This window comes from Dipteris shenzhenensis, chromosome 20 (genome assembly GCF_047967505.1).
Source record: "Dipteris shenzhenensis isolate YYH24624 ecotype China chromosome 20, Dip_SZ_1.0, whole genome shotgun sequence".
In the NCBI taxonomy this organism is placed as follows: Eukaryota; Viridiplantae; Streptophyta; class Polypodiopsida; order Gleicheniales; family Dipteridaceae; genus Dipteris; species Dipteris shenzhenensis.
In genome coordinates, this window is record NC_141615.1 from 20,915,548 (window position 1) to 20,933,263 (window position 17,716).

At 40.1% G+C, this 17,716-nt stretch overlaps 1 protein-coding gene across 3 annotated transcripts; it reads left to right on the plus strand.

Annotated features, from left to right (window-relative positions):
- The first annotated feature begins 360 nt into the window (after nucleotides 1-360).
- On the plus strand, nucleotides 361-17,391 carry LOC147889404 (uncharacterized). Of its 3 annotated transcripts, none has more exons than XM_087391826.1 (3): nucleotides 361-700; nucleotides 804-839; nucleotides 17,284-17,342. In XM_087391826.1, exons 1-3 carry the CDS (start codon nucleotides 494-496, stop codon nucleotides 17,326-17,328), a joined length of 288 nt encoding a protein of 95 aa, XP_087247952.1. In that variant the 5' UTR covers nucleotides 361-493; the 3' UTR covers nucleotides 17,329-17,342. The 3 variants fall into 3 exon arrangements, with proteins under 3 accessions (XP_087247952.1, XP_087247951.1, XP_087247950.1); XM_087391825.1 differs by lacking the exon at nucleotides 17,284-17,342 and adding an exon at nucleotides 990-1,267; XM_087391824.1 differs by lacking the exons at nucleotides 361-700; nucleotides 804-839 and adding exons at nucleotides 16,599-16,877; nucleotides 16,982-17,083 and having other exon boundaries at nucleotides 17,284-17,391.
- Nucleotides 17,392-17,716: the final 325 nt, after the last annotated feature.

Consider the following 17,716-nt stretch of genomic DNA (forward strand, 5'->3'; position numbering starts at 1 on the left):
AATTAATTAATACAGCGAGTTTTTCTCGTTGGGGGGCCCTATGAATTCGTTTGATTAATGGGGCCTTTGAGGCTAGGTTAATTTGATGAATACGGTCCGACGAGCTTAATTAATTAATTCGTTTGAGCATAGGAGGAATAAAAATTAGGAGAGAGAGACAAGATCATTTAGGTTGCCCTGATTGCTGAGAAGTCCCAAGTTTCACGCAAGATAAAATATCGTATCCCGCACTCACACGTGGCACGGGCCAAGCACCCACGTGTCGCCATGCTGGAGGAGAGCCTTTCTCCGGGCGACACGCACCAGCCCTTCGTCTCTATATAAGCGCTCCCCTACGCCCTTCTCAACATCTGCCAAAACCTCGCAAACCTCGTAGCATTGCTACACACAACCTCATACATCTCTGCTTAACTCATCTTTCCACCCTCTTCCACCTTTCTTCCTTTCTTGTATCTTTGCCTTACCTCACCGTTCTTTCCACCACCTCATAGTAATGGCGGACCAGGCCCAGCTCGCTAAGAATGTCGCCGCAGAGAAGGCAGAGGAGACGAAAGGATTCGGCCAGCAGAAGGCCTGCGAAGCCCAGGAGAAGGCTGGGGAGACCCAGCAATGTAGCCAGCAGAAGGCCTGCGAAGTTAAGGAAGAATGTGGCCAGCAGAAGGCCTGCGAAGTTAAGGAAGACGGGCAGCGCCCTGCTAAGGTGCGTGCGGCAGCTTAATCGATTGCTTGGTACTAATTTGATTTTTACCTTTTCGTGCATTATATGTAATCTACATCTTACACTTTTGGCATTACTTTAGCAGGGTATGACTGAGACCGCCAAGGAGAAGCTGTCTCAGGTAATGTTCTGTGTTGTGCGTTGAAATCAGTTAAAAGGCCGCCAACGATATTTTGGATGTGTGCTTGTATCGGTGAAGCTCTGAGGTCTTGGTCCTTAAGTCTTAAAAGTGAATGTTTCTGATTAAATGAAGATTTACACAATTGGGCAGGCTGGTGATGCTGTTATAGATGCCGTCAAGAAGGTAACTGGCAAGTAGAATTCACAAAGACGCATTTGCGTTTCCATTTCTATTTCATTTGTAGAAATTATTTTGCAACGCTATGAAGCTGTCCTTCGATGACGTAAGGAATGTTGCAACATGATAAAAACTGTCCTTCGATCATCTAAGAAAGTTTTTCTTGAGACACTACTGCAAAAGTTCACCTTCGCGTTCCCATATGTATATCATTCCCAGAATTATTTTGCAACACGATGAAGCTTTCCTTCTATGATGTAAAAGGTTTCCAAAGGTTTTCAAAGCTCGAATATAATTGACTATTGCAAATTTGGAACTTTGGTTTTGGCCATTGATATGTTATGTTGAAGCAAGTAAAAATGAACATTTGACTTGTTTTTCATTTGGGATTGCAAATTTCTTAGTAAAAGACCAAAATTCATGTAAACCACTCTCCACACACATCTAAAAACCAATGTCCAAATTCATCTAAAATAATATTAAGTTGTGTTTTCTTGAGAGGATGGAAATGTGATTTTTTAACCTTTAGTTGGAATAATTCTATCGGCTTATTACTTATTACTATGTATGGGATTATTTAATTATTCTCACCACAAAAGCTTTAGTAGCCATTGGCTCCTTCCTTACCTTTCCCTTTGCCCCTTGCAAACATTGCTTCATCCTCCCTTCCCTTTATGCATCATATAACTGACAATTGCAAAAGCAAACTTCCTTTGGTAAAAACTTTGACATAGTTCTACGTATCTCTTTATAATAATAATATTAGTTTTTTTTAAGCATAGTATGTAAATTTGGTTGTTTCATAGTTGCAATTTGAAAACTAATCTAATCACTCTTAAATTTGATATTTTTGCTCACCCATATTAAGTTAGAGAGAACTTAAATATGTTTTGTATTTGCGATCGCAACACTTATCAAACTAGTCTATAACATGTTTTGTATTTGCGATCGCAACACTTATCAAACTAGTCTATAACACTACTGCAAAAGTTCGCCTTCGCGTTCCCATATGTATATCATTCCCAGAATTATTTTGCAACACGATGAAGCTTTCCTTCTATGATGTAAAAGGTTTCCAAAGGTTTTCAAAGCTCGAATATAATTGACTATTGCAAATTTGGAACTTTGGTTTTGGCCATTGATATGTTATGTTGAAGCAAGTAAAAATGAACATTTGACTTGTTTTTCATTTGGGATTGCAAATTTCTTAGTAAAAGACCAAAATTCATGTAAACCACTCTCCACACACATCTAAAAACCAATGTCCAAATTCATCTTAAATAATATTAAGTTGTGTTTTCTTGAGAGGATGGAAATGTGACTTTTTAACCTTTAGTTGGAATAATTCTATCGGCTTATTACTTATTACTATGTATGGGATTATTTAATTATTCTCACCACAAAAGCTTTAGTAGCCATTGGCTCCTTCCTTACCTTTCCCTTTGCCCCTTGCAAACATTGCTTCATCCTCCCTTCCCTTTATGCATCATATGACTGACAATTGCAAAAGCAAACTTCCTTTGGTAAAAACTTTGACATAGTTCTACGTATCTCTTTATAATAATAATATTAGTTTTTTTTACGCATAGTATGTAAATTTGGTTGTTTCATAGTTGCAATTTGAAAACTAATCTAATCACTCTTAAATTTGATATTTTTGCTCACCCATATTAAGTTAGAGAGAACTTAAATATGTTTTGTATTTGCGATCGCAACACTTATCAAACTAGTCTATAGAAAAAGCACTATACTTAGTAATCAATTAATGGTCTTAAGTTGCTTCATCCTCCCTTCCCTTTATGCATCATATAACTGACAATTGCAAAAGCAAACTTCCTTTGGTAAAAACTTTGACATAGTTCTACATATCTCTTTATAATAATAATATTAGTTTTTTTTACGCATAGTATGTAAATTTGGTTGTTTCATAGTTGCAATTTGAAAACTAATCTAATCACTCTTAAATTTGATATTTTTGCTCACCCATATTAAGTTAGAGAGAACTTAAATATGTTTTGTATTTGCGATCGCAACACTTATCAAACTAGTCTATAGAAAAAGCAAAACTTACTATACTTAGTAATCAGTTAATGGTCTTAAGTTGTAGTGCAAAGTTTTTCTTAAGTTGTAGTACACATTCCAAACTTGAACATGGGACCAAAAAAATATGGAATAAAGATTTGGAACAAGACCATTAAAGCATTACATGCTATGCTACATGTGGAACATGCATCTTGAAGAGAATAGGATATAGTAATTAAATTTAAGGGATCAAAATTTTGTTTTGCATATACATGCAATCAAGTAATCATTCAAAGATATACTATGTGAACTTCTCCTCAACCAACAAACACACTTACTTGAAAACATTAAGTATGGTTTAAGGGGACTCGAGTGCTGCGTTGAATTTATGCACACCTATTTGTGAGCATGCTTGATATCTTCATCTTGATTTGTTGAAAACCAAAACAGATTTAACAAAATGAAATCCAAACTAATGGGAATACTGCATGGTAGTCTTAAACATTGATAATTGGTAATATTGCTATCTAGATTCACCCTAGATTGGAAGATTTGAAAATGTGCAATTTGTGCATGTGCAAAGATTGTTTCTTTTTCCATGCAATTCCTTGCTATATGGCTCATAATCACGTAAAAGATTATTGCATTTCATAATGCAAAGCATTAAACTAGATAGCGTGGCTTGGACTATTTGTGTTTTGAAGCACTTTAGGAAACATTGCACTTGCTTCGGAGACCCGGCATATCCATTTTGCTGATGTGTATCATCGTTGCTATCGACACACTTTTATCCTTTTACATCTCTCGTCCTACAAATCTTTGAATATTAAAGTACATCCTCCTCCACCCATCTTGCATCTTGCACCTTGTAGAGTCACCTCAATGTGACCTCGTTCTTTTGGTTTGCCATTATCTTCTTTACTCGGGTGAGTTTTCTTCTATCCTTTGCTTGCCTCACAAGCTAGCTGGTCTCTGTTCTGGTCGTTCTATTTTTGCAACTCACTGATCATCGCCATGACATCAGTGGCAAGATGTAGATCATCAGGCTGCGAGATACGAAAGCTAAAAAGCTTGGTCAAGGCACAAGCAAAAAATCTGCTCTTTGGATGTTATCTCTTTTGGTCAATTTTTGGTCAGTGAGGCTATCAACAGCAATGGCTTATTGTGATGTCTTTTATTTCAACTTTAATATAATACTATTATGGAAAAATTTGTTATTGAGTGAAGATGGTTCTAATGAAGCATAAATGTCATATATTTTTCCTTATTTAGGAGTGTGATCGTTGCTGGTTGCAGCCATTGCACAAGCAGTTGTTGCACAAGCAATTGTTGCACAAGGAAATACATTTTTCTTCGTTTAGGATTAACTGCACTAAAATATCTCCAAGAAATAGCTCAATGGTTGCAAGAAAATACATTTTCCTTGGTTTAGGATTAACTGCAACCAGGACTAAATAAGCCCCAAGTACTAGTGTAGTGGTTGCATAAGGAAATACATTTTTCTTGGTTTAGGATTAACTATAAACCACTTGTTTTAAACTATTAATTGCACTCCCACTACACTATAACAACATATTGTACCAACCACTAGCTTGGTTTTAAAGTTGCCCAATGGCATGCTAAGTATATAAATTAAACTATTTAAAAATGCAATTGCTGGTATTGCCCTTGAGGGGTCCCATATTGACATGTCACTAACATACATGGCATGTTGATATGGTCCTTTCTTCTAAAGGGGACCCCTCAAGGGACATATCAAAATTACAGGGGACTCCTTGAGGGAAAATAATGCAAAACAATGAATGGAGCCCATATAAAATCCACAAAAAGACTCCATCATTATAAGACTCCAATGCGGATCTTACTTGGCCTACTAGCCAATTAAGGTTTAGGTGGTTGCACAAATAAAGACATTTTCCTTGGTTTAGGAGTAGCTATAACTAGCACTAAAATAACTCCAAGAACTAGTATGGTGGTCACTCAAACCAGTGCACTAAAATAACTCCAAGAATCAGTGTGGTGGTCACTCGAAGCCGCCACCCTCTTGTCAGCGCGGTGGTTGCACATGCTTTAAGCATGGATTTTCATGAGTCTAGATCGAGGTGCTCAGAATAATAAAGTACATTCTCCTTGTACCAATGCAGAAAAGTTGCATGTAGTTGCATTAGGGGGGATTTGAGGTCAAAAAGGGCTTCATAAGGAAATGCTAAAGGAATGGGTAATCCCCTTAATTCTAGGGCAAATTTCGGGTGGTAAGGTATATTAAATGATAAAAATTCACTATTCTGACAACGTGGCTAAGCTGTTGGATCGTGCTCTTCATCTAAGGGCTCACAAGTTGTGGATTTTTTGAACCCGTTGATCAGGCTCTTCATCTAATGGCTCACATGAGTCATGCATTTTAAGCCATTAGGTCTACATAAGATCTAATGGTCCCAGTGCACACTGCAGGTGACTGAAGGTATTATGTTCATGCCGAGTGCCAATTTTAGGCCATAGGATTGGATCCCACATTGATGATCATCACTCATTGCCACTTCATGGCTATTAGATATACTTTAGATCTAATGGCCCCAAACAAAATCCTTGGGTGCCACTTCATGGCCATTAGATATACTTTCATGCCATTAGATCTAAAGTAGATCTTATGGACCCATTGAAAACTTTGGGCATCATTATTGCTCCCCCCTATGCATTCACAACCATAAATCACCTCTAGATCAAAGGGCCCGTGATTGGCACCTCTCATGGATTTCATTGGACTCCCATCTCCAATTCAAGGGTGCACGATACACACAACTTGTGGAGACTTGGATCAAGTTGCCATCCAAGAGCTCTACTTAAACATGCAAGCCATCATGAATGTACATCTGCAACATCCCACAAAAATCCATTTGCGTCGTTGGATTAAGAAAGGATCCAATGTCTCATAACCTTTTAACCTCCCACCATTGGATCAACTTTGATCTAACCATCTTAAAATGGTCCACAAAATGTGCCAAGGGTGGAAACTCCTTTACTTAGATAACTTGAAGGATAAGTGGCAAGGTGGTAGGTCTATCCACGCCAATGAGAGGCCCTTGTGTTTCCAACAAATATTAAATGTTGGAGCCTCCTCATTAGTGGATCACTAACCTTTTGATTAGAGTGTGAATTATCTCCTTAAGGGACATTTTTGAATCCAAATCTCCCCTGACGATAGATGGCGAGCTATTGATAGATGGCAGGCCAGAGATGGTCCTGAGTCATCCACTAGAGTATGCAATTAGGGTAGTCTGTTAATAGTCTGATGCCCCAAATTCAAAATCTCACCCACCAATGCAACACATTGTGACCCCAAAACTACTCCTAAAATAGTTTCGTGATCAGTTACACCGATCGTGCATTCACCCCAAACCTCTACTAAACTACTTGCAATAGCAATACTAATCAAGTCACTCTTAAGATTGGCATTTTGTCCCTGAACATTCAAATATATGGGTCAATACACGATTGGGTGTAGCCAATTGTGGAAATATTTTTGAGGCAACTTTGGGTCTATGGCGCGATGCACTATTGGGTGATATTTTGAATTTGGGGTGAACTTGCACTCTCGCCTAAACTTTTGTGTTGTAATGATTGCCTTACTAGCATAATAATGAGACACAATCTTTCAAACTTGATGTTCTAAACACTATAGAGCTCGACACATGTCACAACATGAGTAGTTATTCCCTTCTTTGTGCAATATCTGTGTTGCATCTTTGTACATTAGGCTGTTGTTCTATCATCTACTAGTTGTTCACCACTGGTCATCTACCTACTGCTCACCACGTATCATCTACCCGGAGATCACCACCTATCATCTACATTGCGCTGATGTAGATTCACAATCACGCATTGACGTTGGCTTGGTGTGACCACTAAGATGGTTCTTGGAGGTAGTTGTAGCCACTCCTAATTAAACCAAAGAAAATGTATTCACGTTAATTGGCTAGATCACATGAGACCCGCACCGGAGACCCACAATTGTTCATATATTTTGCATCGGGTTTAAAACAAGTGAGTGGGAGTTAATCCTAAAAAAATGAAAAATGTACTTCCTTGTGCAACCACCACATTGGTTCTTTTTTAGTGTAGGTTGCAGTTAATCCTAAACCAAGGAAAATGTATTACCTCGCAACTACTACATTGGTTCTATTTTAGTGCGGTGATTGCACAAAGTTAAACATTTTCCTTTGTTTAAAAGCTAATCCTAAATGAAGAAAATACATTTTCTTTTGTTTTAAATTTAATCATAAACAAAGGAAAATGTGTTCCCTTGTGCAACCCCTACGTTGTTTCTATTTTAGTGGGGGTTGCAATTTATTCTAAACCAAGGAAAATGTGTTTCTTTGCAACCACCACACTAGTTATTAGAAGTATTTTAGTGCTACTTGTAGTTAATCCTAAAACCAAGGAAAATGTATTTTTGTGTGCAACCACCATGCTGGTCTTATTTTAGTGTGGGTTCTAGTTAATCCTAAACCCACAAAAATGTATTTACTTGCAACCTTTGCACTGGTTCTTAGAACCATTTTAGTGCTACTTGTAGTTAATCCTAAAACCAAGGAAAATGTGTTTACTTGTGCATAAATTGCTTGTGCAACGACTGCAACTAATTTTGACCACTACGAGTAACAACGATCGCGATAATAGTATTATTTATAATAAAGTTAAAACTTAAAAGAAATTACCCCGACGTGAGTATAAAGACTTAGCCATTGCTGAGAGCAAAATTTGAACACAGAGATTACATCCAAAGACATCTTATAACAACTCAGCAATTGCTAAGAGCCAATCGAGCAAAAAATGAACAAAAGAGATTACATCTACATCCAAAGGCTTTTTATAAAAATTATCAACTCAGCAATTGCTGAGAGCCTCATGGTGCAAAAATTGAACAAAAGAGATTCTATCTATAAAAACTCAGTGGTGTGGCAGTCCTCACTCGGGATAATCTAAGTGACCAAATCTCTAGCCTATCAAAATGGTGTATACCTTTGCCATTTACCTTTAACAAAACTAGGAATATGAGGAAGCAGAGTAGCTATATTGGTAGGCCGAGCCAATTGAGAGAGATCAATCCTTGAATCAGTGATCCATCCACATAAGTCCAAAAGTCACCATATCACATTGCTTGTAGAACCATTGAGCCTAAGTTGAGCAAACATGGCAGCAATAAGTTTGGCCTCTCTTTGAGTCAACAACCCACATACTAATAGGATTTTAAACTCTCTACTATTCCAGCAACCTCTCTAAAGTAGGATGATGATAGACATCGTGGCTAGTCCCCTGCACTCTCGCAAACCTCCTGGTACAGTCTCATCACCACCTTCTTATAAATGCTTTCCTTCTTATAGGTGCACAGTAACTCCTCCTTGCACTCCAAGATTTCCTTGTCTTTGCCTTCTCTCTGAATACACCTTCTAGCCTCCACCATTTCCTGTACAAAAACTTGTATCATAAGCCAGCTTATGGTAGGTTGACATTATTCATGAAACAAGGAAAAAGGTAGAATATTCACCCTCTCCATGATGTTCATATATAACATACAGCCACATGACATGTTCCCCTTGTAGTCCCTCTCCATGGGATCAAGTTCTTGCCTTTGCTTGTCCAAAGGCACCATAGACAAGAAAATAGCTATTGGAAGATTCTTGGGTAGTAGGCCATGATCTGTAGGAAGGAGAGATTACTAGGAAAAGAGGATGGAGAGGGAAGGTTTAGGGTAGAGAGATCGAAGAAAAAGACGAGAGCAAGGGTGGATAAGAGCAAAGTAGCCAAATCATATTTAGTGCCACGGTCAAATACACCTTAAATTTGTTAGATATCAATGCTCCACTCTCGTGTAACTACGCAAGAACCAACTAACTCTACTTGTAAGCCCCCCATATCAGGAGAAGGCATTTGAGGAGCTCGGTTATCCATTAGGTCCTAGTTTGGACACCAGATGGGGGCCATGTGTAGCCTGATGGCTGGATGGCTTCAAATAGAGTTGGCACACTGCCAACTAGGATACATGCAAGTGCGGGAAGGCAACCATGACTGACCGCACTGAGAGTAGACGGAGCATTTTTCGGCGTAGCCCACTCTCGGGCTACGGGACCCGTTTGGAGCCCTAAATGATCCCGGATGGGCCGAATGAAGTCCGTAGGTTAGTTGCTCTATTCTGCACCACGGTTCTAACGTGTTGTCAGTGGCCTATTTTGGGACCGACTTCTAGTCGGCCATTTTGGGCCGACTGGGTCAGACTCCCAATTGGGTCTAACTGACTACAACTAGTGGCTATATAAGAGCAAGCCCATGAAGCCCATTATCATCACTAGCTACAGCAACCCTGATTCCTTAGCACCCAGCCTCCGTCCTCTACTGTTTCCAGCATGCCATCAAAGCTTCTCACTCAGGAGTGCATGGCTGGGAGGTAGCGCCATCTCTTGTATCAGTTTTACAGTAATTAAAATTTTGATTCTCCATACAATCTGCTTTTCTCTCTTGCATACGAGATCCTGTTATCTGTTGAGCACAAACGTTGTATTGTTTTCTTACATGGTATCATAGCTTGGGCTCTAGCAAGAAGATTTGGTAGTGTGTTTCTGTTTGCGAGCAGATTGTGAGAGATGGCCTAGCCCACAAGATTGCGAATCCCACCGTTCGACGAAAGTGAAAAGTTAGACGGCACTAACTATCCACTCTAGAAGTTCAAGATGAAGATCATCCTAAGTGCATATGAGCTTTGGGATACTGCTATTGGGGTGGACGTGAAGCCAGTTGCGAGACGGAATCCAGCCAATGCAGGACAACAGATAGTACCAACTGCGGATGAGATTCTCGCATGGACAAGAAGAAATGCAGATGCGCTGTGTTCTATTATCTGTAGTGTAAGTGATTCTATCATGGCGTTAATTCAACATGTCACCACAGCGGAAGAGGCATGGACGGTCTTGAAAAATCAATACGAGACCACGAATCAGACGTGGATTCAGAATCTGGAGACTCAACTCGCGAGAAACTGTCTGAGTCTGAAACGGCAGAGAAGTTCATCACCCGGGTGAAGAATCTGCGCGATCAGATGACTGCGATTGGCATCAGCATCACCAATGAGAATCTAGCACGAAGGTGCTGTGAAGATAGTGGGAGAGAAGGAAGGAGTCTCACTTGTGGCTTTCTCACATACACAATGGGGGGATACACAAAGGTGGAGGCTGAAAACAGTTTTCCTCTTCTTAGTTGTGAAAGCCAAAAGAACTCTAGTACAAAGAAATAGAAGAACCCTATTTGTGGGTCTCAAACCAAACTCAGCTAACTAAGGTGGCATACTAACTGAGCCACAAACTAGAGTACATAAGGATAGCTATCATCCAGCTATTATTCATGGGCGATGTACCAACCGCATCTGCAGCTAACAAGTCGGTGACATAAATGCACAACTGTCACCCTGGCATATCACGAGTGGAGCTCGATATCTCAACACTCCCCCTCGAGCTCAATCCCAATTCCTGCACATAAGGCAGGTCTCTAAACTTGCAGCTTCTCTGCGCCCAATTCCTTCGTGAATATGTCAGCTACTTGATCCTCTATGCTGACATAAACTAGATCAATAAGACCGAGTAAAACCTTCTCCCGCACATAGTGATAATGCACCTCAATGTCCTTTGTTCTAGCATGATAGACTGGGTTATTTGCCAAGTGTATACTGCTCATGTTGTCATAATAAATGACAACTGGCCCATTTGTAGAGGGGGAAATCTTTTGGCGAGCTTTTTAATGTGAGCTTTTTTACCATTTCCTTTGTTTTTGAGAGCTTTTTTTAGAAATCCATACATGTTTTTGTTATAAGAAAGATGGGGAGGTTAGAAAGAGGGGGAGAGAATATAGGATATGTTCATTTTCATAGCATGTGGGAGGGGTGGAAGAGTGTATACTATGCACAAGGGGGGGGCGGATATGAGTGGAAGTAGGAGGCAAAAAATTATGGAAGATATGTCCATATTCAAAGTAGAAGGGAGGAACTATAGGAAATATGTACATTTTAAAAGTGTATAATTTGAAACTTTTGACCTCATATTTGGATTCCTCGTTGAATTCCGGTCATTTTGAGTACCAACATGACCATATTCCGATAAAAATTAAAAAAATGGTATTTTTGTCATTTTGGCCTGTTTTGGGCGCAGACTCAAAATACGCCCAAAACAGGTCAAAATGAATTCATGACAAAAATACAATTTTTCCAATTTTTATCAGAATATGGTCATGTTGGTACTCAAAATGACCGGAATTCGTCGAGGAATCCAAATATGAGGTCAAATCTGTCAAATTATACACTTTGAAAATAAACAAATTTCCCACATGTTCTCCCTTCCCCTTTACATTTAGTAGATGAACATAACTTTCACATTCCTCATCCTCTCTCTTCTCCTTGCACTCCTCTTTGCATACCTTATAAGTTCCCCCTCTATGTTCTCCACTATGATAACGAATATATGTTCCAACTCCCCTCCCCTCCCTTCTCCATGCCACCTTACCCATGTGCCCGTCCCTCCCCCTTTCCTTTATCTCCCCTCCCCCCCTCTCTCCTCTTAACTGCAACCACAACCCAAACTTTCAACCCACCCGACTCCATGAACTCCCCCCCCCCTCTCTCTCTCGCTCAGGTGAATGAAAAGCTCGCAATATTCATGAAAATTGAAAAAAAGCTCATGACAAAAAGCTCAACAAAAAATCACACCCATCTTTTTCCATCCTTGAAAATCCTTCCCTTGAGGACTATCAAGTTGCTACATCCATTTGCCCTTCTCTCCATCCACTTTCCACCAACATCCGTACTTCTACATTCTCAAATTCAGTACTTGCTTCCACCTCATGTTTGTCTCCTATAATCTCTTCCTCTCCCACAAGACCACGTATTCCTCAGATCTCAATTGAGTTTCCAATAAAAGGCACCATTACCGATTCCATCAATGAGCTTGACGAATTGGATAATCCAAATCGCACACCCACATGGGAGTTGCATCAGGATACAGACAGGATTCCCATGCCTGGTAGTCCCATTGGTGATTTTTGAAAGCAATATCCAAATATGAAGTCAAGAGGAGGATGATATCTCCCCGGGATTTTAGTGCACATTAATCACTCCACAACAAATTGGAGCCACAACCTGCTTGGCGTAGACCAAAATTTCTTAAACAAAAGTACCTCCTTGAGTATTTACAAGCTCCATCTTCCTTTCGAATGCATCCCACATTTGATGTGGTACCCCGTCGCTACTGGTGGGATGCTAATCATCATGATCCAGATAAGGCCCTATGCTCCTCGTAATTGGCCGCTAATCATTAGAAACTCCAAGGTCAAATGGACAAGCCAAGAAACACTCATCAGAGCCTTGGACAAACATGCATCACATATGCAAGGTAGTATGACAAAACTCTCAAGGAGAGCACCACATATAGTGTTCAAAGCTTCAATAGTAATCCTGAAGGTGCCCCTCACCATTGATGACCATTTACCCAGCCTCAATTTCAACCAAATCAATAGATAGATGAACTCCTACATCACCTCTTCGAGCACCTTGCACCCGTAAGCCTTTGTCTTGGGTCATTCATCATTTCAATAGCATCACTTGGCTTCACTAAACTTTTAATAGGGCATAAAGAGTCAATATCATCCATCCCTAATGTTCCCATCATTTCCTATGTGAAGTTTCTAAAGAAGAGCACAAGTGAATATTAGGAGAAAGAATGCAACACCATGGATATTCAAGATTAAGAAATTTTACTCAAACACTAGGGAACTAATCTTGTAGCCCGTATTCTCCTCTTTCAAGCACCACGAGTGGCTACCAATGCATCCATAGACGTGGGGATTTTCGTATCTAGAGTAGGATCCTCGGCTTAGATTAAAGCCATGATACAAGTAGCTAGTACTATGCACCTTTCTTGCTTGCATAGCCATTGTCTAAGCGTGGTTAAATTGGCTGCATAAACCAAGCAATCGAGCATGTCCATTGCCAATGAATTGAGAAAAATCATGTGCCATTGTATGGAAAGGAGGGTTCTTTTGGGTGGTAGGGTCCACAGGACACAAGGTTCTGTCTAGCCAAAGGTTAAGATTCTTCTTTCCTTGCAAAGGAAGACTCTAGAGCATGTTTTATAAGTCTTAATAAAACCCAAATTGTGTGTTTTTTGCATATTGAGCCTCCACGAAAAAGTTCACATAGTACTCGTTCGAGATGTCTTATTTTTGTATCGGATGATGCCTTGAAGGATCCTATTGTTAATCAATGTTGAATATGCACTCGTGGTAGTATAGGGCAGGCCTTTAATAAATGTCTTACATGGGGAATTTGAAAGTGGAAAAGGGGCTCCAATCCCTTATCTACTCCACCATCTCCATTCCTAATAATTGAGCCCCCTCATGCAATCACTTATGGATGATTTTATTTATTTTTTTGTTCCCCAATAGAAATAAATCCCCCTAGCTTGAAATAATTCATAAACTCACTAACTTGATGAAAGGTATGGGGAGGGAAATTAACATGATTTAAGGCCTATTGGAGGATTGGTTACATTTGTAGCACAACGAGGCTTTTGCACCATATATTTTGCTCTCCTTTGCATTTGGTTGCACTATACTTTGTTTCTTAGCATATATATACTTTATTTCATGGCTATTGATCTCAATCATTGCTATGTGTGATCGACTCGTTTTTTCCCCTTGTAATTGGATAGAATTTTCCATTGTGATTGACTTGTCATCACTTATTTTGTCTGCCTTATCAATGCTTAAAATTTTTTATATCAAATAATGTGGGAAAGTGGGGTAGAATAGATGCATTATGGCAAGAGGAGTGAGAACACATAAGATATTGAAATGGGTGTTCTATTGATTTTAGAGGGAAGTCCCTCTTTTATAGAAATGGAAAGAGGGTGTCCTAAATCAATGGCACCTCTCCTACATCAATGGCAATCAGCCCTATATCATATGCACCTCCCCATGTGGGGGCCTTTGTACTACATCACCACCTGTGTCATGGTATTGACACATCATAACATTAAGTGTGCTACACTACCTACACACACTCAAACATGTGACTGCTAGCAGATGCACACGTGCACCTAGCAAGCCCTTAATCACAAATGTCCCAACAAATAATATCCAAGCATTATTTAATATGATGTTTTTTGAAATTGTGTTACTCTTACTATGGACTCATTCATTGCAGCTTGTGCCCTTGAACATGATTTCTCTTCTCTTTGGGACTTTTAGCCAATCGCACATCACTTTTCTTCTTGTTTTGATTTTTTATCAATTACACACCATTTATCATTGGCTTGACATTGCAATATAAGGGGCCCGATGACTCTTTTGTAACTCAAACCTATTGTTTTCAAGTTTGAGCACAATTAGCTCTACTTAAGCGCTCTACAAATCACCTAATTTATTTGGGGAGCCAAATTAGCCTAGGTTTGTGGCTTCTGATTTTCTTAGGTAGATGGTGCACTCCTACCCCTCAATCAAGACCATGATCAAACATCCTCAAACAGTATACACATAGGCTCTATTGTGTAAGACAAGTAATTATACTCGTTATCTGAAGGATTACAGACACAAGCAACCACTAGACCAACCATTCTTTATATACCATGAACAGGGTCCTCCCCATGTATTGTTATCTCTCATCTCTCACTTAGAAAGGGGCATTCCACTCGAATGGTGCTGCTTAGCCTCCCACCTTCCCTTAATGTGCAAGTCCCCATTCCCCCCTTCCCCTACTTATTGATCACTTCCCATTCTCCCCTCCCCCTTTATTCCATTTCCCCCCTAGTTTAATCATGTAATTAATTTTCCTCTTCCTTTTACCCTCACCTGCCATCGCCTTCCTCCTCTTGTTTCCTTTGCCATTTGTTCATGATAAATTAGAGGGTTGTAATTTTGTGTTAATTAGGTTACATTACAAATATTAGGCTAATTAAATCTTTTATGTTTCATTAGCCTTACCTTAGTGAATGCCAAGTTTGAAGTTGTTGATTCAATTGGTTCTTTTGCATGTGAATTTTTTAGGCAAAGGATAAAAAATCTTGGTATTTGAATCATGGTGAAAGCATTACTATTATGAAGGTTATGAATTTTAGAAGTGAGAAGAGCTAGTGAGTAAAGGGTGCATTGTCACTTCTCAATGTAGACTTAATATTCTTGGTACTTTGTTCCATGTTGGTTTTTCCTCCTTGTTTGTAAAGCATTATGTTTTTCAAAAATATCCCTAAGAGTCTAAGAAGCTCCTTCCCATAGACTTTATCTAGCAAGTACAGGGATGATGACACATGTGGCACGCATTATGCATGAGCTTCTCCATGTGTGTTGCCATGCTTGAGAACAATCATGAAGTCTCCCAACTAATTGAATTTTGGTTTTTTGTTGAGGAGGGGGCCTTAATTTTCACACCATCTTTTTGGTTTTTCTCGCACTTCTGCGACCCACACCACACACTCACACACAAGGAAAGGGGTGGGTATAGGCCTAAATGCAGCAAAGTTGGAAACAAGAGTGAATTCCATTCAATGGGCCTGCCTTGGGCTGCCTTTGACGGTTTTTTTTGTTGTGGCTTAGTCTACCCTCGTGTGAATGAGCAAATGGTCGGGACTAGGAAAGAGGAAGGGGAGGTGAAGGGAATGGAGATGAAAGAAGGTGGTGGGAGCGAGGAGGAAGGATGGCGAGAAGGGAGGAAGATGAAGGCAACATAAACACAAAGTTTGATATAGAAAGAGAAAGGAGAAGACGACTATGGATGAATAATGTAAATGATGAAAATCATTCATAAGGCCTGCCCAATATCCAAAATAGGGAAAACGAAGATGAATTGGATGGGCACATGGAAAAGAGGGTGTAAAGCTCTGTGTGTGTGTGTGTGTGTGTGTGAGAGAGAGAGAGAGAGAGAAGGTAGAGAAAAAGATGGAGAAATTTAAGGGATGAAAATAGCAATTGAAACTTGCACCAAGCATAAAAAGGATAAAAAATAAACCTGAAAATTACTGAATTTTCCCTTTGGGAAGGAAACATCACTCTACTAAAGCCTACCCTCACAAGGGAGGCCAAAAAGAGAAAGAAGACACGTATGCTTGAAATTCTTAGAAATCAGCGGAATTCAAGCCGATATTGTCTCCTACGCTGCGAGAAAAGCCCCATTGACATTTTTAAAAAACCAACCTAATTTCGTTTCGTGGACGTGATTTCATTACTAAGACTTTCCATGGTGAGGTTTTAGAAAACCAACCTAATCTCGTTTCTTATACATGATTTCATTACTAAGACCTTCCATAAACGCGAACCGAATGCCCTTGCCAAGTGGGCATTATTAAGAAAAAACACGTATTCGCAAACCAGAGTCTGAGTGCACTGACACGTTGCATGTCTGCATCAATTTCTCCACACGTGTCGCCATGCTTGAGGAGAGCCTTTCACCGAGCGACACGCCCCAGCCCTTCGCCAACTACATAAGCATTCTTCTATGCATTCTACTCCATCTAGTTCGCAACTTCACAGTACTGGGCATAGTCTAATCGATAAATCTCTGAAGTTCTGAGTTTTCTACCCTCTTCCATCTCTTTCTTTCTCGTAACTCACCTCATAGCAATGGCGGACCAGGCCCAGCAGGCTAAGAATGTCGTAGCAGAGAAGGCAGAGCAGACCAAAGGATTCGCCCAGCAGAAGGCCGGCGAAGCCCAGCAGAAGGCTGGGGAGACGCAGGAATATGGACAGCAGAAGGCCGGCGAAGTTAAGGAACACGGGCAACAGAAGGCGAGCGAAGCCCAGAGCCATGCTCAGGTGCGTGCGGCAGCTTAATCAATTTGCTCGGTACCAATTTTGTTCTCATCTTTTAGTGCATTGTGTGTAATCTACATCTTACACTTTTGGCGTTGGCGGTATAGGGTATGACTGCGACCGCCAAGGAGAAGCTGTCCCAGACTGGGCAAACCATCCAGGACAAAGCGGTTGCCGGCTACGATTATGCTGGGGATACACTGCAGCAGGTAATATTATGTACTATCGTGCGTTTCATGGCTTGCCATCGGTTCGCAATTCAACCGATTCTGAGATGGACATTGGTTAAAGGCCGCCAACGATACTCTGGCTGTGTGCGGTTATCGATAATCGATCAAGCTCTGAGATCCTCTTAAGCTCAACGGTTTTTGGGTTTCTGATTAAAGGATGTTTCACACGATTTTGGCAGGCTGGCGATGCTGTTAAAGGTGCCGTCAAGAAGGTAACTGGTTGAGGCGGCAAGTAGAATTCACAAATGCTCCCACACATGTATGTGCGCAGGGTTAATTGTACGCTGTGCAAGAAGGTTTTTTAACTACTTTCAAAACTTCTCGGCGAAAAGATTTTGACACCTTTGATATCCAAATGTAAGTGTTGATAGTTAAGGTAAGAGCCTTGGGTGATGTGAATATCCAGCATTAGTGTACTTTCTATATTGGTTATCCCTTTGTTTGTGTGCTCTTCAAATGCCAAATTTATGAGATATGGTAAAATGCCAAATTTGTGAGGTATCGTAGAGTCTATGTTTGAGCAAAAGCTCTTTTCATTCAAACAAGTGTCCATCATCATCATAATTTCCATCCCATAAAAAGATTCTTTATCCCATCTAAATGTAGAAGTTA